This window comes from Stegostoma tigrinum, chromosome 45 (assembly GCF_030684315.1).
Source record: "Stegostoma tigrinum isolate sSteTig4 chromosome 45, sSteTig4.hap1, whole genome shotgun sequence".
In the NCBI taxonomy this organism is placed as follows: domain Eukaryota; kingdom Metazoa; phylum Chordata; class Chondrichthyes; order Orectolobiformes; family Stegostomatidae; genus Stegostoma; species Stegostoma tigrinum.
The window spans coordinates 1300074-1327498 of NC_081398.1; the positions used below are offsets into that span (position 1 = coordinate 1300074).

Below are 27425 nucleotides of genomic sequence, written 5' to 3' on the forward strand. Positions count from 1 at the left end.
CACCACCCTCCTGCAAGTTCTCCTCCAAGTCACTCAACATCCTGACTTGGAACTATATCACCGTTCCTTCAGTGTCACTGGGTCAAAATCCTGGAATTCCCTACTAATAGCATTGTGGGTCAACCCACAGCAGGAGGATGCAGCAGTTCAAGAAAGCAGCAGCTCACCTCCACCTTCTCAAGGGCAACTAGGGGCGAGGCAATAAATGCTGGCCTAGCCAGCAACACCCACATCCCACAAATGGATAAAAAAAATTCTGAGGCCTCTGGTTACCAACCTTCCTGCTGCAGGGAATAGTTTCTCCCCATTCACTCAATCAGAGTTCAACGTGACTTTGAATCCCTGTTCCCTCGCCTCTGTTCTGACGAGAATAATCCCAGTTTCTCCACTCTTTCCATATTCACTGAAGGTCCTCGCCACTGATGCCATTCTAGAAAATCTCCCCCAACCCTCTCCAAAGTGCTGACATCCTGGTGCCCGGAATTGAACTCAGTTCTCCAGCTGGAGCCAGATCCAGTGTTTTATCAATAAACATAGATTTAGTCAGTATTTTTCATGTTTTGCCGCAATTTATTGAGACAGGTCTACCACCTAGCTCACACAAGTTGTGAACAGTACACTCTGCTAGTGTTGAGTTAACAACGTTGGCAGCCGTGGGGTAATGCACTATTTTAATCTTTACCATTCCAGGCCCTGGAGTCGTTGAATAAAAAGGACATGACAGAAATCAAATCGTATGGCCGCCCGCCTGTCCTTGTTGAAACAGTGATGCAAGCAGTCATGATCCTTCGAGGCTCAGAACCAACCTGGGCTGAGGCCAAGAAGCAGCTGGGTAAGAGGCCCATTCTGATGCTGGATGGCTAAAAATGGGTGAGGCAGCTGGGTGGATTAATCTGACATGTAGATTTTTTTTGCCATAAATATAATCAGCAAAGCAAAACCAGGGGAACCCACTTTAAGAATAAGTTGTCACCCTTTTAAGGCAGAGTTAAGGAGAAACCATTTCTCTGGGGATTGTTAGAAGTATGGAATTCTCTGCCTCAGAGGTGAATGGAAGTTGTGTCTTTAAGTTTATTCAAGGCTGAGATACATGGGATTTTTATAAATGAGGGAGTCAAGGGTATGGAGGATCATGGAGGAAAGGGAAGCTGAGACCACCATCAGATCAGCCATGATGGTATTGTACGCTGGAACAGGCTCAAAAGGCCGAATGGTCGATACCTGCTTCCAAGCCCTATGTTCTTCCATCATAAAATAACCAAATTAACAATTTTCTTGCTTATCAATCCAAACGCCAACAGGGTAATTTTCCCCTCAGAATGTACAGCCCTCTGTATGCACTCTAGCTGATCTAACATTCCCATGTCCTGCCTTTCCCCATAACCCATGGATTCCCCAGTTGATCAAGAATCCATCTATGTCAGCCTTAAATGTACACAAGGACTCTGCCTTTCCCCTGCCACCCATAACTGCTGTCTACGCAAAGAGCTCCAAAGACACTCAACTCTCTGAAAGAAGAGTTCCTCTCCATCTTAAATTGACACCCCTTTATTCTGAAACTATGCCCACTGGTCCTAGACTCTCCCATGAGGGGAAACATCCTCTCAGCATTTACCCTGTCAAGCCATAAAGTCGCAGGGCTGTACAGCAAGGAAACAGACTCTTCGGTACAGCTTGTCCATTCTGACCAAATATCCTAAATAAATGTAGTTCCATTTTTCAGCATTTGGCCCATATCCCTCTAAACCCTTCCTATTCATGTGCCCTCCATTTGCCTTTTAAATGTTGTAACTGTACCAGCCTCCACCACCTCCTCTGGCAGCTCATTCCATACATGCACTACCCTCTGCATAGAAAAGGTCCCTTTTAAATCTTTCCCCTCTCACCTTAAACCTATGCCCCTCTAGTTTTGGACTCCCCTTACCCTGGGGAAAAGACTGTGTCTATTCACCCTAACCATGTCCCTCATGATTTTATAAACATCTATAAGGTCAGCCCTCAGTCTCCAACGCTCCAGGGAAAATAGTCCTAGCCTATTCAACCTCTCGCTATACTCAAATCCTCCAACCTTGGCAACATCCTTGTAAATCTTCTCTGCACACTTTCAAGTCTCAGAACATCCTTCCTGTATATAGCAGTGCATATATATACCAAAATTCAGTACGTCACATTTATTTAAATTATACTTCATCTGCCACTTCTCAGCTCATTGACCCATCTAATCCAGATCACCTTGTACTCTGATGTAACCATTTCTGCTGTCCTCTACACTTCCAATTTTGGTGTCGTCTGCAAATTTACTAACCATACCTCCTGTATTCCCATCCACATCATTTATATAAATGACGAAGGGCAGTGGACCCAGCACCAATACTCGTGGCCCACCGCTGGTCACAGGCCTCCAGTCTAAAAATCGACCCTCCACCACCACCCTCTGTCTTCTACCTTTTGAACCAGTTCTGCCTCCAAATGGCAGTTCTCCCTAACCTTGCTAACCAGTCTACCATGATGAACCTTGTCGAACACCTTACTGAAGTCCATGTAGATCACATCCACTGTTCTGCCCTCATCAATCCTCTTTGTCACCTCTTCAATAAACTTAATCAAGTTAGTGAGACATGGTTGTCCATGCACAAAGCCACGTTGACTTCCCTAGTCAGGTCTTGCCTTTTCAGAAGCATGTAAATCCTGTCCCTCTGGTGTCTCTCCAACAACTTGCCCACCTCTGATGCCCCTTAAGCGTCGAATGTGTTTCAGTGAGATCACCTCTCATTCTTCAAAACTCCATTGAGTAAAGTCGCAACGTGTTTAACCTTTGCTCATAAGACAACCTCTCCATAGCAAGGATTATCCCAGTGAACATCTGAACTGCTTCCAATGAATAGGTATCTTTCCTTAAATAAATGGACGAAAACTGCCCTCAGTACTCCAGTTGTGGTCTCACAAATGCAGTAAAACCTCCCTGCTCCTTCGCTGCAACCCCCTTGAAATAAACCCCAATGTTCCATGGCCCTTCCTGATTACCTGCTGCCTCTGTGTATTAGCTTTCTGCATTTCATGCACACGTCTCCCAAAGACCCTTTTTGGTGCATTTTTCCGCAGTTTCTTTCCATTTAAATAATAGTGTGCTTTTGTTCTCACTTCCAGAATGAACAACTTCACATTTTCCTTCATTATACTCCATTTGCCAACAATTTTCCCACTACTTAACCAATCAAAACTTCCTGTAAATTATTTGTATCCCTCTCATAAACTGCCTTTCCACCTATTTTTGTGTTCTCTGTAAATTTGGTTACAGTACATTTACTTCCTTCCTCTCAGTCATTAATATTATATTGTAAACAGTTGTGGTCTCAGCTCTGACCCTGTCAGGAACCCGTTAGTCAGAGACTGCCAACCTGAAAAGAACCCCTTATTCCCATTTGCAGTTTTCTGCCCATGAGCCAATTCTCTATCCATGCCAATATATTACCTCCAACACTTTAGGCCCTTCTCTTATGACTTAACCTTTTGCAAGGTACCTTCTGGAAGTCCAAATACAACACATCTACTTTCTATCTATTCAGTTGAGACTTCCTCAAAAAATTGTAATACAGGTAAATAAATCAGACATGATTTCACTTTCCATAAACCACGCTGACTCTGCTACACCCAATACTCAAAACACGAGCCTGATTACTGTTTGTTTTTGATGTGATGAGGGATGTTCGCCTGCACCTTGATGAGGTGAAACTTGTGTTATTCAGGTGAGGGAACCTTCATTAAGCAGCTCATTAATTTCGACAAAGACAATATTTCCGACAAGGTGCTGAAGAAAATCGGGACATACTGTGCACAACCCGACTTCCAGCCAGAAATTGTCGGTCGTGTGTCTGTAGCAGCCAAATCTCTTTGTATGTGGGTTCTGGCCATGGAGGTAAGGGTTGTTTCAATTATCCCCTCGCACTGCTTTCCGCCTTTCACCCTTTTTCTATATTCTCTAGTTACTAATCTTTTCATCTCCTTTACTTGCCCCTTTCTTAATCCCTTGCTGTATTTTTTTCCATCTGTCAAGTTCCCAGTAATTGACTCTGACCCCCTGCTTCTCTTTTAGAAACATGCTTTCTCATTGTTCACCAACCACTTAATCAAACCACTGAGGAATTATCAATCCAAATGGATTGAATAAAATGTATTTTACATAAGATATGCTTGGATGCCCCTCTTTCTCATGTCTGTGAGAATATGATGGTTTTGTGAATAGAAGAGACGATAGCGTGGTGGTAATATCAGAAGGGGAGCTGATGATCTAGTTGGGAGCAGTATTATTACTGCACTATTAACCCAGAGACCCAGGTTATGTTCTGAGGACACAGGTTCGAATCCTACCACAGCAGATGGAGGAAATTGAATCCAATAAAAAGCCCTGTTCACTGTCAGGAAAACCCCATCTGGTTCACTAATGTCCTTTAGGGAAGGAAACTGCCATCCTTACCTGGTCTGGCCTACATGTGACTCCAGACCCAAAGCAATGTTGTTATCTCTAAACTATCCCCTGGGCAATTAGTGATGGGCAATAAATGCTGGCCTGGCGTGTGACGCCCACATGACATGAACAAATTTTAAAAATATCACTTGACTAATAATTCAGCAGCTCAGGCTAATGCTCCAGTGGAATATGAATTCACTGATAAATCTGAAATGAAAAGCTTGTCTCAGTGATGGTGACGATAGAGGTATCAATTCTAATTGTAATCATAAAAACCCATTTGATTCACTTGTGTCCTTTAGGGAAGGAAACCTACCTTCCTTACCCAGTCTGACCTACTTGTGACTGCAGACCCACAACAACATGATTGATTCTTAACCGCTGTCTGAAATGGCCCAGCTCCCCCCTTGGTTCGAAGACCGTTAAGGATGGACAAGTACTGCTAGCAATGCCCATGTACCATGAGAAAATAGAGAAAACAAAATCCTTGGGTTTATCAAAAATGTTGGGCTCTGGTGTAAGGTCTATAAGTCTAGGACGCAATGCACATGGGAAATAGGCTATAAAAGTTCTTTAAAAGCAGTTTCCATGAGTTTCCTCACAGGGAGCACAGTGAGTTATTTGTCTAACTTGCTCTTTCTCTATGTATTTGCCTACAGCTGTATGGCAGATTGTATCGTGTGGTGGAACCCAAGCGAATTCGGCTGCGGAATGCTATGGCACAGCTTGCGGAGAAGCAGGCGTTGCTCGCTGATGCACAGGCTAAGTTAAGAGAGGTACACGCTGCCTTGTAGTAATGCCCTGTTACCCTGTTACTATTTATCCTCCAGCTCTCCTTCACAGCTCACTGCAAGGAATACAAAAAAACTCCTCTGACCCTCATCTCAATGCAGTTTGTTTCCCTGAATTTTCTTCTCTCATCTTTCTCATCCAACTGAATATTCAGTCAAGAGATCGCATTAAAATGCCATTGTGCCCACATGTCAACAATGTCACTCAAAGAATCACAGAACATTACACCAACCTTTGAGAGAGCTTCCTTGTTCTAGTTCTGCTTTCCCCAGGTTTTTAAAGAATCAATTCACTTTGCCTCATGGATTACTAGTAAATCCGTTTCCGCAGCCAACACATTCCAAATTGTCATTTGATGTCAAATAATTTTTAAAAAATTTCATGGGATATTGGCTTCACTAGCATTGTTGCCCATACCTGATTTCTTGCCTTCATGAACTGCTGCTGTCTATTGGTACAGTGTTGTCACGGAGTTGTAGGATTTTGATCTGGAAAGAATGAAGGAGTGATAACTCAGGATAGTGTGTGACTTAGAGGGGAACTTGCTGGTGGCGATGTTTCCATGTACCTGCTGCCCTTGTCTCGGACAATAGTGGTAGTGGGTGCGGAAGGTTTAAGAAGCCTTGGTGCATTGCTATAGTGCATCTTGTTGATGGTACACACTGTTCCTACTGAGAGTTGATGGTGGAGGGCATGAATGTTTAAAATGGTGGCCGGGTATCTATCAACTCCACCTCTGGTTCTTTTGCCTTAAATCTGTGTCCTTCTGGTTACTGACATTCCTACTGCTGTTTCCCTTTATCCACTCCATCAAAACATTTGTGATTTTGAATGCATCAATTAAATCTCCACCTAACATCGCTACTCCAAGGAGGACAAGCCCAGTCGCTTGGAATGTTCTTCATGATTCCAAATTATTGACCTGGTAGGTTTCCAGTCTCAGCCTCAGTGATGCCAATGCATGGTGGGCTGATGTTCCAATACAAATGAAGGCAGTGAAGTTGTCACAACATGTCACACTCACATACTCGTAGGCCTTTGCAACTGCTGGCCAAAGGACAATTGCAGGCAGAGGCCTAGGGGCAGCACTTCAGTCGGTGAAAAGTAAGGAGGCTTCAAGGTGACCTGATTGTGTCATTTGGAATTACAAAATATGCATTGTCAAATTTTCATCAGGCAAATTTACCAGAGGATGCATGTTAAAAATTGTCTTGAGTAAATGACCAAACATTCCTATCAAAAGACTGATGGAGCAGTGGATTCAGTTGCCAGAGAGGATTATTTGCAGGAATGTTATTAATTGGCTGAAGTCACTTCTCTGAAGGGACTGAGTGATGTGTTGAGGAACTGCGATTAATCTCTAATGAGGAGGCGGGCTCATTAGAGGCCTTTACCTATTGCTAACATGTACTTTGGCTTGACGAAAACAGTGGGGGAGCTGTGAGCGAGTTGTAAGTGTGTGATACTTTGTCTGACCATCCAAGCAATCACTGCCTGAGCATTTGACCCTACCCACTTTCTTCTGGGTTTAGAAAGCAGATTCCCTGCAAAAACCACTGTCTCTTAGATATATTCAGCACTCATCCAAAAGCTGTAAAATGGACAGTGATCAGCATCAGGACCCTTGCTATTTGCAGTATATATAAATAATGTAGACTTGAATGTAGGTGGATTCATCAGTAAGTTCACAGATGATACAAAAATTAATATGGTGGTAAGTAGCTTCAAGAACAGCCTTACATTACAGGAGGATATAGACGAGCTGTGTGACAAGTGGAATTAAATCCAGATAAGTGTGAGGTGATGCACTTGGGCAGGACAACAAGGCAATGGAATACATGATGTCCAGTAGGATTCTGGGGAGCATCAGAGGGACCTTGGTATGCATGCCCACTGTTCCCCTAAGGTAGTGAGACAAGTAGATAAAGTGGTTAAGAAGGCATTTGGAATATTTGCCTATAATAGTCAAGGCATGGAGTTTAAGAGCAGGGAGGTGATGCTGGAACTGTATAAAAAGTAGGTTTGGCCACTGCTGGAGTACTGTTGCAGTTCCAAAATTCACATTACAGAAGGGATGTCATAGCACAAGAAATGGAATAATGCATATTTCCCAGGATGTTACCTGGATTGCAGAGTTTTAGTTATGCAGAGAGATTGAATAGACTGGAATAAGCTTCAAAATCTCCCCTCCCCCCACTGCATCCCAAAACCAGCCCAGCTCGTCCCCGCCTCCCTAACCTGTTCTTCCTCTCACCCATCCCCTCTTCTCACCCCAAGCTGCACCTCCATTTCCTACCTACTAACCTCATCCTGCCCCCTTGACCTGTCCATCCTCCCCGGACTGACCTATCCCCTCCCTACCTCCCCACCTATACTCTCCTCTCCACCTATCTTCTTTTCTCTCCATCTTCAGTCCGCCTCCCACTCTCTCCCTATTTATTTCAGAATCCTCTCCCCATCCCCCTTTTCTGATGAAGGGTCTAGGCCCGAAACGTCAGCTTTTGCACTCCTAAGTTGCTGCTTGCCCTGCTGTGTTCATCCAGCTCCACACTTTGTTATCTTGAATAGACTGGGGTTGTTTTCCTTGTAGCAGAGGAGACTGAGGGGAAACATGATTGAGATGTATAAAATTATGAGAGGAATAGACTGTGTAGACAGGAAGTAACTTTCCCCTTGATGGACACATCAATGATCAGTGGACATAAATCTAAGGAAGGGACAGGAGATTTTGAGAGATATTAGGAAAATGTTTTTCCCCAGAGGATGCTAGGAATCTGTGAATCACTTCCTGTAAAGCAGAAACTCTCATAACATTTAAGAAGGGTTTAGATGTGCCCTTGCAATCCCAAAGCATACAAGGCTATGGGCCTAGGCTGGTGCAGACTTAGCACACTGAAATACCTTGTTCTGTGCTAAAGACGGTTATGACTCTATTACTCTGACAGGTACTAGAAATAGCAGAGCTTGAGAAGTACCATCAAATTCAAAAGGGAACAGGAAAGATATTTGTGAAAAATGTGTGAGAGATACAGAGAAAAGAGGACTTTAGGACTGAGTGGGTGTGTTGGAATTGTCTCTTCTGTACTGTAGCTCCTTCAAATGTATCACATTGTAAAATCAAGGGCTTTGGGGATAAGGCAGGAACAGGATACTGATTGTGGATGATCAGCCATGATCATAATGAATGGTGGTGCTGGCTCGAAGGGCCGAATGGCCTACTCCAGCACCTATTGTCTATTGTCTATACACAAGTCTTGGTTACGGTGCCTGGGACCCAGAGGTAATTTTCAATGTGCTTTACCATTTCCAATATCAGGTGGCTGAGAAGCTGGATACGCTGAAGAGACAATATGATGAAAAGCTGGCTCAAAAAGAAGAACTGCGGAAAAGATCCGAGGAGATGGAGATCAAACTGGATCGTGCTGATAAGCTGCTGTCTGGTCTCGCTGCAGAGAAAGTACGGTGGGAGCAAACAGTGAAGGTGAGGACCGCATGCAGTAATGATGCAGAGTATTCTTTTGCTCTCTGTCTTGCTCACAAACACACACATACTCACCTTGCTTTTATAGGGTTCGAGCTAGGGGACAACCTCAAGATGATTTGTGGAGGTGAAGAAATTCCCTCCCTAAAGGCAATGTAGGTCAATTTGCAGCACATGGACTGCAGCGGTTCAAGAAGGCAGCTCACCCTCACCTTCTCAAGCAGGACAACTAGGGACGGGGGCAATAAATGCTAGCTGTCCAGCGATGTCCACGTCCCATGAGTGAAAAAAAATTTTTAATAGGAAACGCAGTGAACTCTAACAGGGGAGAGGCGTTGGTGATCACAGTGGTTGCTCTTGTGTGGTGTCTTTAAGGTAGAAAAGAGAGAAAAAGACAGCAAGACCAAGATATATTGGGGAACACTCCAGATTGAGAGGCCAGGGTGGGTGATGGTGAGGTGAATTAGCCGATTAGCCTAGCCTCGGTCGTGGGTAAGATTTTGGAGTCCATGTAAAGAATGAAACTTCAGAATATTTGGAAGTGTTTAGTAAAATAGGGCAAAGCCAGTGTGGTTTGATCAAGGGATGATCATGCCTGACAAGGCTGCTGGAATTCTTTGAGGAAGTAACAAGCAGGGTAGACCAAGGAGAGCCAATGGATGTTATCTACCTGGACTTCAAGAAGGCCTTTGATAAGGTGCCACTCAGGAGGCTGCTGAGTAAGATAAGGGCCCACGGTGTGAGAGGCAAGGTGCTAGCGTGGATAGAAGATTGGCTGCCTGGCAGAAAGCAGAGAGTGGGGATAAAGGGGTCTTTCTCAGGATGGCAGCCAGTGACAAGTGGTGTTCTGCAAGGGTCAGTGCTGGGGCCGTAACTTTTCACTTTGTACATTAATGATCTCGATGACGGAACTGAGGGAATTCTGGCTAAGTTTGCAGGTGATACAAAGATAAGTAGAGGAACAGGTAATATTGAGGAGGTGGTGAGGCTGCAGAAGGACTTGAACAGGTTAGGAGAGTGGACAAAGAGGCAGATGGACTACAATGTTGGAAGGTGTGATGTCATGCACTTTGGTAAGGAGAATGAAAGCATGGACTGGTTTCTAAATGGGAAGAACATTCCGAACTCTGAAGTACAAAGAGACTTGGAAGTTCTAGTGCAGAATTCTGTCAAGGTAAACTTGCAGGTTGAGTCAGTAGCCAGGAAGGCAAATGCAATGTGGCATTTATTTTGAGAGGACTTCAGTATAAAAGCAGAGATATACTACTGAGCCTTTATAAGGCTGTGGTCAGGCCACATTTGGAGTATTGTGTGCAGTTTTGGGCTCCATATCTTGGGAAGGATGTATTGGCTCTGGAGTGGGTTCAGAGGAGGTTCACGAGAAAGGTTAGGCTTTCCATTCCTGGGACCAATGAGGAATGTTTGAGGGCTCTGGGACTATGCTCATTGGAGTTTAGAAGGATGAGGGGAAATCTAATTGAAACTTTCAGAATACTGAATGGTCTGAACTAAGTGGAAGTTGGAAAGATGCTTCCATTGGTTGGACAGACTAGGACCTGAGGGCACCGCCTTAGAGTAAAGGGAAGACCTTTTAGAATGGAGATAAGGAGAAACGTCTTCAGCCAGAGAGCGGTGAATCTATGGAATTCACTGCCACAGAAGGCTGTGGAGGCTGGGTCATTGAGTACACTTAAGACTGAGAGAGATAGGTTCTTGATTATCAAGGGAATCGAGGGTTACGGGGAGAAAGCAGGAGAATGGAGTCGAGGAACTTATCAGCCATGACTGAATGGCAGAGCAGACTCAATGGACCGAATGGCCTAATTTCTGCTCCTTTGTCTATGGTCTTACGGTGAAGGCAGAGGACATTGTGTAGAGTAGGAAAACACGAGGACATCAACCTACTAGTAGAGCCTTCCTGTGATAGGGAGCAAGGTCACTGAGAAATCTGTAAAGAATGAACAATTTCAAAGATAGTGCCTTGAGGAGCAGCTAAGAGGGGAACATGATTGAATCCTTTGCATTTATTCATTCATGGGATAAGGGGCATCACTGGGAGCGTTTATTGCCCCTCCCTAATTGCCCAGAGAGCAGTTAAGAGTCAACTACATTGCTGTGGGTCTGGAGTCACATGTAGGCCAGGCCAGGTAAGGATGGCAGTTTCCTTCCCTAAAAGGACATTAGTGAATGAGATGGGTTTTACCCGACAAATGACAATGGGTTCACAGTCATCATTAGATTTTTAATTTTAGATATTTATTAAATTCAAATTCCACCATCTACCATCAGGGAGAATTTAGAACAAAGCTGAAGGTGCCAGTGAGAGAAATATAGAAAATCCTAGATAGCAGGGATTTGACTGAGGATAAAAGGTTAACCTCTTATCGCAAGTTTTACAGTGACTTCATAAAGAACATCAAAACTCAACAGGAACGGGATCAAAACCGAAAGTAGCAGGGAGCTTCTTAAGCGATTGCTGGTAAACAGTGCAGCATGTAGTAGTATGATCAGGATGGTCTGCTGCTCCCATCTCTGCTCTCTGCTGAATCGCTCAGTCTCAGCCTACGTTGAAGTGGAGTCATGACAAGTGATTTCAGGCCCCTGAGCTCTGAACTAAGCATGGAAAGGTGCTGGTTACTACTTAAATCAGCAGGGTGTCAGGTGAAGACTGGATCAAGCCCTGATTCTTGGGCTGGAGCAGAATGAGCAATTGACAAAGTTATGAGACAGTGTGTAGTGTTAGTGTAACCTCTCCAGCTGGGATGGGTTTCATATATTGTGTCATTGAGCAGGCAGTGAGTGAAAAGTCTGCCCCAACTGGGGGCAGATGCAACTGCCTGTACTCTATTTAGACAGCGACTGAATGGGGAACTGCTACAGCAGCAAAGCTCATGGCCACTGACTCAATAGTTCAACATACATTAATGGAGAGGGAGTCTTTTTGATTTGTGAAAGCGCTGGCCTTATCTGAATGAGGCTTCAACTTGAGACGATACAACCATTGTCGATTAGTTAATGATGGGGATGGTGTGGAGGGGGAGTCTCCCATTGTCCCAAACTGCAGCTCACAAATATCATTGTAGTCTTTTCTTAGTGAATCTGGCATCACTCTTCCAATCATTACAACAGACTGAAGGTTAAATAACAGAATAGGTCAGAGTCAGCGTGGATTTACGAAGGGGAAATTGTGCTTGACTAATCTTCTGGAATTTTTTGAGGATCTATCTATGAAGCTGGATAAGGGAGGACCAGTGGATGTAGTGTACCTGGACTTTGAGAAAGCCTTTGATAAAGTCCCGTATCGGAGATTGGTGAACAAAATTAGGGCACATGGTACTGGGGGCAAAATACTGAGTTAGATTGAAAATTGTCTGGCTGACAGGAAGCAAAGAGTAGTGATAAACGGGTCCCTTTCGGAATGGCGGGCAGTGACCAAGTGGGGTACCACAAGGTTCGGTGCTGGGACCGCAGTTGTTTACGATATATATTAATGATATAGACGAAGGCATTAAAAGTAATATTAGCAAATTTGCTGATGACACAAAGTTGGGTGGCAGTGTGAAATGTGAGGAGGATGTTATGAGAATACAGAGTGACTTGGACAGGCTTGGTGAGTGGACGGATGCATGGCAGATGCAGCTTAATGTGGATAAATGTGTGGTTATACACTTTGGTGGCAAGAACAGCAAGGCAGGTTACTATCTCAATGGAGTCAAGTTAGGCAAAGGGGAAGTACAACGAGATCTAGGTGTTCTTGTACATCAGTCAATGAAAGCAAGCATGCAGGTACAGCAGGCAGTGAAGAAAGCTAATGGCACGCTGGCCTTCATAATAAGAGGAATTGAGTATAGGAGCAAAGAGGTCCTTCTGCAGCTGTACAGGGCCCTGGTGAGACCGCACCTGGAGTATTGTGTGCAGTTTTGATCTCCAAATTTGAGGAAGGACATTCTGGCTATTGAGGGAGTGCAGCGTAGGTTCACGAGGTCAATTCCCGGAATGGCGGGACTATCATATGTTGAAAGATTGGAGCGACTGGGCTTGTATACACTTGAGTTTAGAAGGATGAGAGGGAATCTGATTGAGACGTACAAGATTATTAAGTGATTGGACACTCTGTTTCCGCTGATGGGTGAGTCCAGAAACAGAGGACACAGTTTAAAAATAAGGGGTAGGCCATTTAGAACAGAGTTGAGGAGAAACTTTTTCACCCAGAGAGTGGTGGATATATGGAATGCTCTGCCCCAGAAGGCAGTGGAGGCCAACTCTCTGGATACTTTCAAGAAAGAGATAGACAGAGCTCTTAAAGATAGTGGAATCAAGGGTTATGGGGATAAGACAGAAACAGGATTCTGATTGTGGATGATCAGCCATGATCATAATGAATGGTGGTGCTGGCTCGAAGGGCCGAATGGCCCACTCCAGCACCTGTTGTCTGTTGTCTATTGATATGTGCCAGCTGCAGCCAAGAGGGAACTTTAGGAAAAGGAGACAGGCTGCAGTCAACTTGGTGGCATCCAGTTTTGCTGATGACCTTAGGTCACCCAAATCCTTGTAAAAGTACAGCCTCCTGAAGTGCTGCTCGTTTGAGAACTGCAGATACATTAAACTGGGCCCACATTCTCTGCAGGATCATCATGAGCTCTCCTCCTTTTACCAGTCTTCACTACAGCATCAGCTGTGCTCCTGAACTGGCGTCACCTCCAGTGATGCAGGAGTTGCTTGCTGGAGCATCAAGTTGAAAATCTACAGAGAGGCTCCTTGAAAACTTCTGCAACCATTACAAGCATTCTGAAAGAGTCCAAATAGCTGAAAGCACCTGCAGCGTATCAGGCCAGCAGGAAATCCATGTGCTTGTCTGGGTATCCAGATGGCCCCTAGTGTTACAGCAGAATATAGATAGATTGGAGAGCTGGGCAGATAAATGGCAGATGGAGTTCAATCCGGGCAAATGCGAGGTGATGCATTTTGGACGATCAAATTCAAGGGCAAACTATACAGTAAATGGAAAAGTCCTAGGGAAAATTGATGAACAGAGAGATCTGGGTGTTCAGGTCCATTGTTCCCTGAAGGTGACAACGCAGGTCAATAGGGTGGTCAAGAAGGCATATGGCATGCTATCCTTCATTGGACGGGGTATTGAGTACAAGAGTTGGCAGGTCATGTTGCAGTTGTATAGGACTTTGGTTCGGCCACATTTGGAGTACTATGTACGGTTCTGGTCGCCACATTATCAAAAGGATGTGGATGCTTTGGAGAGGGTGCAGAGGAGGTTCACCAGGATGTTGCCTGATATGGAGGGTGCTAGCTATGAAGAGAGGTTGAGTAGATTAGGGTTATTTTCATTAGAAAGACGGAGATTGAGGGGGGACCTGATTGAGGCATACAAAATCATGAGGGGTATAGACAGGGTGGATAGCAAGAAGCTTTTTCCCAGAGTGGGGGATTCAATTACTAGGGGTCATGAGTTCAAAGTGAGAGGAGGAAAGTTTAAGGGAGATATGCGTGGAAAGTTCTTTACACAGAGGGTGGTGGGCGCCTGGAACGCGTTGCCAGCAGAGGTGGTAGACGCAGACACGTTAGCGTCTTTTAAGCTATATTTGGACAGGTACATGGATGGGCAGGGAGCAAATGGACACAGACTGTTAGAAAATAGATGACAGGTTAGACAGAGGATCTTGATCGGCGCAGGCTTGGAGGGCCGAAGGGCCTGTTCCTGTGCTGTAGGTTTCTTTGTTTCTTTGTGTGCCTGGTTTCAGGAGCTGGAGGTGGAGAATGATGTGGGGGCCTTGATGCCGTATTCTGCTGCAAACTTTTACAGCTGTCAGATATGGCATTGGTTAGGCCACAAGGAAAGAATTGTTTAAAAACAAAATGTTTGCCTCACTGCTGTTCAATTAATGCTGAGAAACAAGGGTGACACTGATACATTTCCTGAGAATAACAATACTGCTTACTTTATGTTGTGTGGATACATTTTTAACATCATTGTTCACCGCTGAATGGTCAGCGCTGACAGGACATTTTCTATTTACTGCCAGGGACTGGAATCAGATATGGGTTACTTGGTTGGAGACTGCCTGTTGGCCTCAGCCTTCCTCTCATACATGGGCCCATTCCTATCAAACTATCGTGATGATATTGTTAGTGTCATCTGGATGAAGGAGGTAAGTTTCAGCTATAAACTGCCCTATGGCAGTGTAATAACATCTCCAGTGTTGATATGAAATCAAACGTGTATATCTGAGCTGTTGAGTCACTGACTGGTCCGTCTGGGTCATTAGTGGCCTCTATCTCATGGTTTTTATTGACCAATATCCTCTGGATTATTGGTTCAGTGGCTGCTATCTCTGGGTTGTTGGGTCAGTAATCTGTATCTTCTAAACAAAGAAATCAAAGAACCGCGGATGCTGTGCATCAGAAACAAAAACAGAAATTGTTGGGAAAACTCAGCAGGTCTGGCAGCTTCTGTGGAGAGAAACTGTGCACAAATGCTGCCAGACCTGCTGAGTTTTCCCAACAATTTCTGTTTTTGAATCGGTATCTCCTGGTTATTAGTGACCTGTATCTCTGGGCTATTGGGTCAATCGCTGGTGCCTCTGGGATACCAGAGTTGAGTACAGGTTTGTGTGCTGTGGTGTACCATTTGATTGTAGTTCATCACAGAGGTGGAAGGGGAAATGACAGCATGTCCATTTATGAAGAAGTGTCAAACTGCTCAGGGCAACCATCAAATGTTCTGTCTCCTTCCTCACGTGTACCTTGTCAAAATCCATATTCCTGTATCTTCCCTTCTATAACCACCTTACCTCTCTGTCAGGCATCCTTCATCCTGCTATAATTTACACCTCAATAACCTTGTGGTTGAAACCGCCAGTGTCCCCAGTGTCACACTAGCAGAGCGTGGTTTCCTGATGTGGTAGATTGATTGCGCTGTGGTCACATTCTTTGAACGATGTTCCTTACAGATCAACCAACGGGCTGTTCCCTGTTCACCTGACTTTGCGTTTGCAAACTTCCTATCCAATCCCACCACAGTGCGAGACTGGAATATCCAGGGATTGCCAACAGATGCTTTCTCCACGGAGAATGGAGTCATCGTAACTAGAGGCAACAGGTATGAGGCGTTACACACCTTGGGATAGTGAACCGAGGCTCACCAAGGCTAAAAGGGCAATTGCACAGTCAGGGGATCAGTACTGAGGAGCACTGCACTGTCGCAAAGTCAATGCTGAGGTGGCACTGCATGTGATCTAGACAAATTCAGAGCCATCTGTAATCTGTATCTAATATTGGGCTGTATGTGCCCTGGGAATGTTTGTTGGGGACAATGTGCTTTATTTAGTATCTGACCCCATGCTTTCAGTAACATTCGTTCATGGGATGTGGGCTTTGCTAGTTGAGCAGACAATTATTGCCTGCCTCTAGTTGCCCCTGGGGAAGGTGGTAGTCAGCTGCCTTCTTGAACCACCACAGTCCATTTGATGTAGTAAATCCACAATGTTAGGCAAGGAGTTCCTGAAGTTTGTCACTGAACGAACAGCATTATATTTCCATGTAAATGATGGCTGTTTTGGAGGGGAACATGTAGATGGTGGTGTTCCCATGTATTTGCTACCCTTGTTTTCTATGTCTGAAATCACGTGACACCAGGTTATAGCCCAACAGGTTTATTTGAAATCATAAGCTTTCAGAGCGCTGCTCCTTTACCTGACTTGTGTTTTCAAATGAACCTGTTGGATTATAGATGGTGTCTTGTGACTTCTGACTTTGTCCACCCCAGTCCAACACCAGCACCTCCACATCATGGCTACCTTATGTTTGTTGTACATTTAGAAAGTACTTTTCAAAGAGCCTTGATGAATCTGCAGTGTTCTTGTGCTGGATGGAGTTTGTGGATGTGGCACCTATCAAACTGGCTGCTTTGTCCTGGATGGTGTCGAGCTTCTTGAGTGTTGTTGGGGCTGCACCCATCCAGGCAAGTGGGGAGTATTCCAACACGCTCCTGCCTTGTGCCTTGTAGATGGTGGGACAGGCTTTGGGGGAGTCAGGACGGGAGTTACTCGCTGCAGGATTCCCAGCCTTTGACCTGTTCTCGCAGCCACTGTGTTTATGTGGTGAGTCCAGTTGAGTTTCTGGTCAGTAGTAACCCCCAGGATGTTGATGATGGGGATTCAGTGATGGCAACATCAATGAATGTCAAGGAAAGCCATTTGGACAAGTACGTGAATAGGAAGGGTTTGGAGGAATATGGGCAAGGAACAGTCAGTTGGCACTAATTTAGTTTGGGATCACGTTCGGCATGGACTGGTTAGACCGCAGGGTCTATTTCTGTGCTGGATGACTGTGACTCTATGGCCATTGCCTGACATTTGTGTGGTATAAATGTTACTTGCCATTTGTCAGCTCAAGCCTGGATATTATCCAGCTCTTGCTGCATTTGGACATGGACTGCTTCATTGTCTGAGGAGTTGGAAATAATGCTGAACATTGTTCAATCATCATCAAGCATCTCCACTTCTGACCCAACTGTGGAAAGAAGGCCATTGATAAAGTGCAGAAGATGGTCAAGTCTAGGAAACTAGCCTGAGGAGTTCCTGCAAAGGGTTCCTGAAGTTGAGATGATTGACGTTCAACAGCCATGACCATCTTCCTTTATGCTAAATACGACTTCAAACGCTGGGGCGTTTGTCCCCTGATACCCATTGGATCCAGTTTTGTTCAGGTTCCTTGATGCCACACTAGGTCAAAGGTGACCTTGATGTCGAGGGCAGTCACTCTAAGCTCACCTCTGAAATTCAGCTCTTTTAACCAAGTCTGAACCAAGGCTGTAATGAGGTCAGGAATTCAGTGGCCTTGATGGAACCCAGACTGGCATCACTGAGCAGCTTATTGATCAACAGTAGACTGATGGGTAGTAATCCGCTGACTTAGATTTATCCTGCATTTTTGCTCAGTGTGGGACCTACCTTTTCAGAGTGGGTGCCAGTGTTGTTGCTGTGTAGACAAGCATGGGATGTTCTGTAGTAATACTGTAGGAATGTTGTCAGAACCCATAGCCTTTGCAATATCCAGTGTTACCAACCACTTCCTAAAATCACATGGAGTGAATCGAACAGGCTATAGAACGACATCTATGATGCTGGGAATCTCTGCAAAAGGTCAGATCATCCACTCAGCACCTCTGGATGAAGCTTGTTGACAGTGTTTCTACCTTGTCTTTTGTACACTGATGTGTTAATCGCCCCCTCACTGAGGATTAGGATATTTGTGGAACCTTATCCTCCAGTGGTTTGTTTAATTTTTCACCAGTATTTGCCATTGCCACTTCCGGTGCCTAAGGTCAATGCTAGGTGGTCAGTCAGCTTTAATTCTTTTTCTGAGGCTTTCTAGTGGCTAATAAATCTGAACGGCCATCCAGGAGCAGCTTAGAGTAAACCACACTCGCTATTGGTAATCAAATGTTGGCCAGACCAAGTAAAGGCAACAGTTTTATTTCCCAAAAGACATTAATGAACTAGATGAGTTTTTTTATAACTATGGTTTCGTGGTTATCATTAAACATTTAACTCTGTAGATTTGATTGAATTCAAGTTACACAATCTGCGCTGGTTGGATCTGATCCCAGATCCCCAGAACATAACCTGGGTCTCTGTATTACCAACATAGAGATGATACCATGGCCTCCACCTAGAGCTGTCCTGGTAGTAAAGAGGGAGCTTAATTCTGTATTCAACCCTGTGCTGTCCCTGTCCTGCGATTATTTGATGGGACAGGGTAGAGGGTGCTTTATTATGTTTCATTCAATACAGTTGTTACAACCAGACCCCGGGCATGCCTTCTAAAATGATTATGTTTCTAGAGGCTTTCCCTGAATCATTACGTTCCTGTGAGAAGGGATGAATCAGCTTCCCTTGTTTATTCACCTCCTACATCAGTTGGTCCCGAACTATGTTTCCTTTTACTGTTTTTCTTCTGCTGGGATCTCTGATATCCATGCATGACAGTGACTTCTGAAACTGAACGTCAGTGCATGGAATGGTGTTGACCAGCCGATAAGTATGCATGGACTCTGGGAGCGGCTGCTGTTTTCACTGTGACCTTCTCAGGACATGGCCACAACACACAATCCTCAATTCACGGGTTAACCTTTTCCCACTAGCGCACACAGACTAGAGTTTCAATCGGTTTTCAACACCATCAGGTTTTTTTTGTGTATTCTTGGAAGGGCAAAATACAAAGAATGTCTGCAAGAGGTGGCTTTCTGTTGTCAACCTCCACTTTATCTTTCCCTGTTCCATCTCTGTCTTCCTATTTGATGTTTCTTTGACAGTCTGCAGGAGTGACAATCCACGGGCCCCACGGGCCAGATAGCACTGAACTTACACATGCTGCCTTGTTTTGCCTGCTTTGGTTATCTTTTAGAGAAAAATCGGAATTAAAAGTTTTTAAATGTCCTTCGTATTTCAGGTTTCTGATCTGTTACCATGACTGCAATAATTAGGAATCCATATAACTAAAGGCAGAGTGCATTTTATGCAAGATATTGAGATCTGAGCAAGTCTCTCAATAACTGGACATAATAGCAAAGAGTGGTTGTAATCATTGGGAGCTGATAGAAATGAACAAAATACACAGCTTGACTTGTCTGTCCATCCCCCAGATGGCCTCTGATGGTGGACCCCCAGGGCCAGGCTCTGAAGTGGATTAAGAACATGGAGTATTCTAAGGTATGAGATTCATGAATCAAGAAGTCGCAGTTAAAATCTGAGCATGAATGCAAGTTTAAGTAAGTAAAGCTGGTTGTTACATAGAATGATGCCAAAGACGAGATGGTGGTAAGACCTTTGAGCCTTGACTGACTGCAAACGGCCTATTTTACAGCAAACAGAATCTGTTTACTTCGGTGACTTAATTTAACTGCGTGTTACAGCAGTCTACAGAAAATTAAAAAGCTGCTACAAACTATAGCAAACTAGGCTTCTGATCAGAAGCAACAGCTGACAAAGGTAGGGAGATGTCTCCAATGAAATGCGATGAATAGGAGTTAATTACACACCGAAAATGAGGTGTCTAAAATTAACAGAATTAACCCTTTCTGAGGAAGGGTCTAGGCCCGAAACGTCAGCTTTTCTGCTCCTAAGATGCTGCTTGGCCTGCTGTGTTCATCCAGCTGTAAGCCTTGTTATCTCGGATTATCCAGCATCTGCAGTTCCCATTATCTCTGTCTAAAATTAATCCCATTTTCCTCAATCAGCAACATCCTGGCATTAAATAGGAGGGACACTCTCTGCTGCCAAATAAGAATATTTCCTTCTGCCCCTTGACATTTTACATCTTAATTTTTGAATTTGATTTTATTGTCACATGTACTGAAGTACAGGAGTACGGGGGCACAGGAGCACGTGAGTACAGTGAGTACAGGGATACAGGGGTACAGGGGTACGGGGGTACAGGAGTACGAGGGTACAGGAGCACGGGGGTACTGGAGTACAGGAGCACAGTGAGTACAGGGGTTTGGGGGTACGGGAGTACGGGGGTACAGTGAGTACGGGGTTACAGGGGTACGGGGGTACAGTGGGTACGGGAGTACAAGAGTACGGGGGTACAGTGAGTACGGGGGTATGGGAGTACAAGAGTACGGGGGTACGGGGGTACAGTGAGTAATAGGGTACGGGAGTACAAGAGTACGTGGGTACGGGGGTACAGTGAGTACGGGGGTACAGTGAGTACGGGGGTACAGTGAGTACAGGGAGTATGGGGGTACAGGGAGTACGGGGGTACAGTGAGTACGGGGGTACGGGGGTACAGTGAGTACGGGGGTACAGGGAGTACAGGGGTACAGTGAGTACAGGGTACGGGGTACAGTGAGTACGGGGGTACAGTGAGTACAGGGTACGGGGGTACAGTGAGTACGGGGGTACGGGGAGTACGGGGGTACAGTGAGTACGGGGGTACAGGGAGTACGGGGGTACAATGAGTACGCGGGTACGGGAGTACGGGGGTACAGTGAGTACGGGGGTACAGTGAGTACGGGAGTACAGTGAGTACGGGGGTACAGTGAGTACGGGGGTACGTGAGTACAGGGGTACAGTGAGTACAGTGAGTACGGGGGTACAGTGAGTACGGGGGTACAGTGAGTACAGGGGTACAGTGAGTACAGTGAGTACGGGGGTACAGTGAGTACAGGGGTACAGTGAGTACGGGGGTACAGTGAGTACAGGGGTACAGTGAGTACAGGGGTACGTGAGTACGGGGGTACAGTGAGTACGGGGGTACGTGAGTACGGGGGTACAGGGAGTACGCGGGTACGGGAGTACGGGGGTACAGTGAGTACGGGGGTACAGTGAGTACGGGAGTACAGTGAGTACGGGGGTACAGTGAGTACAGGGGTACAGTGAGTACAGTGAGTACGGGGGTACAGTGAGTACGGGGGTACAGTGAGTACAGGGGTACGTGAGTACGGGGGTACAGTGAGTACGTGAGTACGGGGGTACAGGGAGTACGGGGGTACAGTGAGTACGGGGGTACGGGAGTACGGGGGTACTGTGAGTACAGGGGTACAGTGAGTACGGGGGTACGGGAGTACGGGGGTACTGTGAGTACAGGGGTACTGTGAGTACAGGGGTACAGTGAGTACGGGGGTACTGTGAGTACAGGGGTACAGTGAGTACGGGGGTACAGGGAGTACGGGGGTACAGTGAGTACTGGGGTACAGTGAGTACGTGAGTACGGGGGTACAGTGAGTACGGGGGTACAGGGAGTACGGGGGTACAGTGAGTACGGGGGTACGGGAGTACGGGGGTACTGTGAGTACAGGGGTACAGTGAGTACGGGGGTACGGGAGTACGGGGGTACTGTGAGTACAGGGGTACAGTGAGTACAGGGGTACAGTGAGTACGGGGGTACGGGAGTACGGGGGTACAGTGAGTACAGGGGTACAGTGAGTACGGGGGTACGGGAGTACGGGGGTACTGTGAGTACAGGGGTACAGTGAGTACGGGGGTACGGGAGTACGGGGGTACAGTGAGTACAGGGGTACAGTGAGTACAGGGGTACAGTGAGTACGGGGGTACGGGAGTACGGGGGTACTGTGAGTACAGGGGTACAGTGAGTACGGGGGTACGGGAGTACGGGGGTACAGTGAGTACAGGGGTACAGTGAGTACGGGGGTACGGGAGTACGGGAGTACAGTGAGTACGGGGGTACAGTGAGTACAGGGGTACTGTGAGTACAGGGGTACAGTGAGTACGGGAGTACGGGGGTACAGTGAGTACAGGGGTACAGTGAGTACGGGGGTACGGGAGTACGGGAGTACAGTGAGTACGGGGGTACAGTGAGTACAGGGGTACTGTGAGTACAGGGGTACAGTGAGTACGGGGGTACGGGAGTACGGGAGTACAGTGAGTACGGGGGTACAGTGAGTACAGGGGTACTGTGAGTACAGGGGTACAGTGAGTACGGGGGTACGGGAGTACGGGGGTACAGTGAGTACAGGGGTACAGTGAGTACGGGGGTACGGGAGTACGGGAGTACAGTGAGTACGGGGGTACAGTGAGTACAGGGGTACTGTGAGTACAGGGGTACAGGGGTACAGGGAAACGTGTACAATGTCACCAGAAAAGGCACCATCTGAGGTACAAGTACCTCGGCACAGAATCATAAAAACAAGGGGGAAAGAAAGACCAAAGTTAAAGATTGCAGTAGTTTAGGTAAAACATACAAAATAAGGTTAAAAATTACACATTGCACACCACGATAACTAGGTGAGGGGCTGGATGAACACAGCAGGCCAAGCAGCATCTCAGGAACACAAAAGCTGACGCTTCAAGCCTAGACCCTTCATCAGAGGGATTAGGGTTCGGGTTAGGGTCCTCTCTGATGAAGGGTCTAGGCCCGAAGCGTCAGCTTTTGTGCTCCTGAGGTGCTCCTTGGCCTGTTGTGTTCATCCAGCCTCACACTTTGTAATCTTGGATTCTCCAGCATCTGCAGTTCCCATTATCACATTGCAGACCTTCTTGGCTTTAAGTAGAAGATAAAGAAATAAAGCTCAGGGTTCAAACATCTTATATCAAAAATAGAGGGATTGTGTTCAAGAGCGGTGAAGTTATGCTCCAGTTATACAAAAGCCTGGTTTGGCTGCATCTGGAGTGTTGTGTCTAGTTCTGCTCATCTCATTACAGGAAAGATGTGGAAGTGTGAGAAAAATTGCACAGGAGATTTACCAGGATGTTGCCTGGAATGGAGGGAAGGTCTTACAAGGAAAGGTTGAGAAAGCTAGAGCTTTTCTCTTTAGAAAGACGAAGGATGAGAGGTGACTTGATGGAGGTGTACAGAATGATCAGAGGTATAGATAGAGTGGACAGCCAGAGACTTTTTCCTAGGGTGCAAGTAGCTATTACGAGGGGGCTGGCATGGTTTTAAAGTGAGGGAAGGTAGATATAAGGGAGACGTCAGAGGTAGGTTCTTCACTCAGAGAGTGGTAGGACATGGAATGCATTACCAGAGAGGATAGTGCAGTCGGCCTCATTAGGGGCATTTAAGGGACTCTTAGATAGGCACATGGATGATAGTATAAGGTAGGGGTGGAGGTTAGATAGACCTTAAGATTAGCGTAAAAGTCCAGCACAACTTTGTAGGCTGAAGGGCCTGTACTGTGCTGTACTGTTCTATGTTCTGTCTTTTGGGATATAAATGCATTGCTATTGATCCTCCAAGAATGGTGGCACGATGGAAATCATGGTGAGCTTATTGCTCATTCTATCTACCTCCGATATGTGTAGAGGCATTGGCACGGCTGCCCTGGCATGATCAGAGTGGAGTTTTGATGCTGACCGTCTGAGATAGTACAGCTCTGGCAATTCAGCTGGGGTTTGTGCTGCAACTTGTCTGTTTCCTCTAATCATATAGTCCAATCACATAACTGTTGAATCAACTTCATCAGCTGTTCTTTTAAATACATCCAAAAAATTGAAAATTCCATTCCCAAATTCCCAACAAAGTCACTCAAGATATCATACAACCCAGTCGTGTGCAATCATTAATTTCAGTAAACAAGCTAATCAGCCACAAGGGAATTAATATGCTGGCACCTTAGGGTAACAGAGTGCATGAGGATCAAAAGAAAGAAAAGACTACACATTGTCATGTTCCTGTTATGTATATCTACTCTGAATTAAGCCACAGATTTTATTTTAATCTTTCACAGAATGTGGGTATCACTGGTGCTATCATTTATTGTGCATCTCTAATCACACAGGCAGCAGTTAAGAATCAACCACTTTGCTGTGCATTTGGAGTCACATGGAGGCCAGATCTGGTCAGGACAACAGATTTCCTTCCCTAAAGGACACTAATGAATTTTTACAGAATCGATTCGGAGAATCTGAGATAACAAGGTGTAGAGCTGGATGAACACAACAGGCTAAGTAGCATCAGAGGAGCAGGAAGCCTGACCTTTTGGGCCTAGACCCTTCTTCAGAAATTTCTGAAAGGGGGGTCTAGGCCCGAAACGTCAGCCTTCCTGCTCCTCTGATGCTACTTGGCCTGCTGTGTTCATCTAGCTGTACACCTTGTTATCTCACTGTAGCCTGGGGCTCTGGATTACTAACCATTGACATTATCACTATGCCACCGCTTCTCTGACAGATCACATACTGTTCAACACAGTAACGCATGGATGTTTGACCAGGGACAGTTTGAAGGGAACTTTACTCTGTGTTTAAACCACAACTGTATCTGTTCTGGGAATGTTTGATGGGGGACAGTGTAGAGGAAGCCTTAGTCTGTCTCTAACTCTGTGCTGCCCCTGTCCTGGGAATGTTTGATAGAGTCAGTGTAGAAGAGCTTTACTTTGTATCTAACCCCGTGCTGTACATGTCCTGGGAGTGTTTGATGGGGGGCAGTGTAGGAGTTTTACTCTGCATCTAACCCTGTTGTGTCTCCATCCTGGGAGTGTTTGAAGGGGACAACATAGAGCCTTACTTTCAGTTTAAGAATACAGAAAACTCCACAGTGTATACAAACGCATTATTCTGGAAGCCTCCTGAAGTTGTCACGTGTGGGGGAATAAGCAACAGATTTTCTTTTTACCCCCCCCAGCCAAAAAATGAATTGGGGAAAATTTTAATTTAGGGGTTGTCTGTGAGTTAGTGAAAATGAGTCACACTGTGTTTATGACAGTGTGCCAGTGCCCAGAATTGGAAAAACCATTTGCGGTATACACCACCATCTGCTGGCCATTAGCCTGGATTGCAGCTCAGTCTGATCGGGCTGGAACTTGGTAACTCAGTAGCAACAATGGACACTCTCCAAAACATTGCAGGGATGAAATTGTGCTGACGCTGGAAGCTGGAATGACCCTGGGATAACTGTCTACCTCAGATAGATACTGTCACACATTCCTTTCTCATGACATTAACAGTGATGAAAAGAGCTGACTGTAACTCAGTGGGTCAAATTAAATCGTCTGTCAGCCCCAACTTGGATGGCAATTGCCAGGTATCTCCAGAATAAAGGAGACTAATTCATCAGAGCTTCTACCCAGCACTGTGGGTTTACTTGTTCCAAAACCTAACACTGGCCAAGTGCTAGAGAGTGTCAGCTAATTTTGATAATGCGGTTACCTTGTGCAAACTTAAATTACGCACTTACCCTATTTTCCTAGCTGGGAGTGTCTGGGATGCACTGTTTGAATAATACATGCTTACAAGTAACTCAAGTACGCAACACTTGTGTTGACTGAAAGTCAAGAACAGGAACAGTTGTAGATAACACAGTGCGGAGCTTCAGGAACACAGCAGGCCAGGCAACATCAGAGGAGCAGGAAAGGTGACGTTTCGGGGCCCTTCATCAGAAATAGGATAGAGAGAGGAGGGCTGGGGCTGGAGGTAGGTAGATGGGATGGGTACAGGTGAGCATAGGTAGAGAGTGGTGGGGATTCGTCAGTGAGGTGGGAGAGGCGGACAGGAGGGAGAGAAGATGCACAGGCTGTGTCAGGTCAAGGAGGTAGGGATGGGGGTGGGGGATGAGGCTGGGGGTGGGGAGATTTTAAAACTGGTGAAATCCATGTTTAGGCCATTAGGCGATGGGGTCCAAAGATGGAAGATGAGGTGCTGCCCCTCCACTTTGTGGTGCCATTGTGACACTGGAGGACACAAGACAAGCCTTCCACATGAGACAGGGGTTCACCTGCAGGTACGTTAACATGGTCTACTGCATCCGCTGCTCCTGATATGGCCTCCTCTACATTGGTGAGTCCAGACTCGGAGACCGTGTTGGAGAGGGCCTGCGCTCCATATGCAACAAACGACAACACGTCCCGGTTGTGAACCTTTCCAACAGCCCTCCCACTCCTGAGTGACATGTCCAGCCCAGGCCCCCTCCAGTGTCACAATGACACCACCCGCAAACTGGAGGAGCAGCACCTGATATTCCACCTCAGGAGCTTACAGTCCAATGGCTTCAACATGGACTTTACCAGTTTCAAAATCTCCTCACCCCCAGCCGCATCCCATGTCCAGTCCACCCTTTCATCCCTGCCTCCTTGACCTGACACAGCCTGTCCATCTTCTCTCCCACCTCACTGACCTACCCCCACCACTCCTGACCAGAACTCACCAACCACCTACCTTCCCCAGCCCCACCCCTCCTCTCTATTTATTTCAGAGCTCCCTTCCCCCTCCCCGTACCTGAAGAAGGGTCCCAACCCGAAACGTCAACTTTTCTGCTCCACTGATGCTGCTGGCCTGCTCTTCGAACTCCATAATGTGTTGTCTCTGACTCCAACATCTGCAGTTCTTGCTATCTCACAGTAACAGTTCTATACCTGTAATTCAAGACAGGAACTGCTGTGCACCGTGTAGCTTGAGAGCAGGAACAGCCCTGCGCCCTGTAGGTGGAGAGCAGGAACAGTCCCGCGCCCTGTAGATGAAGAGCAGGAACCGCCCGGTGCCCTGTCGCTCGAGAGCAGGAACCGCCCGGTGCCCTGTCGGTGGAGAGCAGGAACAGCCCCGTGCCCTGTAGCTCGAAAGCAGGAACAGCCCCATGCCCTGTCAGTGGAGAGCAGGAACAGCCCCGCGCCCTGTAGGTGGAGAGCAGGAACAGCCCTGTGCCCTGTAGCTCGAGTGCAGGAGCTGCTTGGAAACATAATCAACACAGAGTCATCTCTGTTTCCTGCAACCTGAGGACCACACCAGATCTGATACCTGTAATTTGCAAACTGGATTAACTCCGACACCTGGCACTGAGTGAGTGTTAAGCAAGACAAAAAAAACTAATCAGAAGGTACTGGAGAAACTGTGTAGGTCTGGCTGCATTTGTGTAGACAGAATCAGAGTCAATGTATTGCGTCCAACGACACCTTTTTGTAATTGAAAGTCTCTCGGCAGAGATGTGTTTTTATGCTGTTGACTGAAGGCGAGGAGGAGGAGGAGGAGGAGGAGTGGATTGAACAGATTGTGAGGGTGCCCGCAGCAAAAAATCGAAAGCAGTGTTAATTGGGGAACAGGAGAGATGTGCAGATTGGAATGTTGATACTTTTTTCACACTTCTACAAGGGATATCCTGAACTCGACACCTCCTTATTACTGGAAGGAAAGAAAACTATGGAACTTTAAAATGACTTTGCAGTACCAGTGAATTGCTAAAGTATAGAATGAGACTCTTCAGGCCACCTTGTGTGCTCTA

General features: G+C 46.1%; 1 protein-coding gene across 2 annotated transcripts in view; it reads left to right on the forward strand.

Annotated features, from left to right (window-relative positions):
- dnah2 (dynein, axonemal, heavy chain 2) overlaps positions 1 to 27425 on the forward strand; it is a 184351-nt gene that overhangs the window by 124870 nt on the left and 32056 nt on the right. For both annotated transcript variants that reach the window (XM_059642660.1, XM_059642659.1), the window contains exons 63-69: positions 691 to 832; positions 3747 to 3916; positions 5128 to 5244; positions 8577 to 8741; positions 14780 to 14905; positions 15707 to 15855; positions 19402 to 19468. In XM_059642660.1, the coding sequence (XP_059498643.1) occupies positions 691 to 832; positions 3747 to 3916; positions 5128 to 5244; positions 8577 to 8741; positions 14780 to 14905; positions 15707 to 15855; positions 19402 to 19468 (936 nt within the window). The remainder of the gene's footprint in view (positions 1 to 690; positions 833 to 3746; positions 3917 to 5127; positions 5245 to 8576; positions 8742 to 14779; positions 14906 to 15706; positions 15856 to 19401; positions 19469 to 27425) is intronic.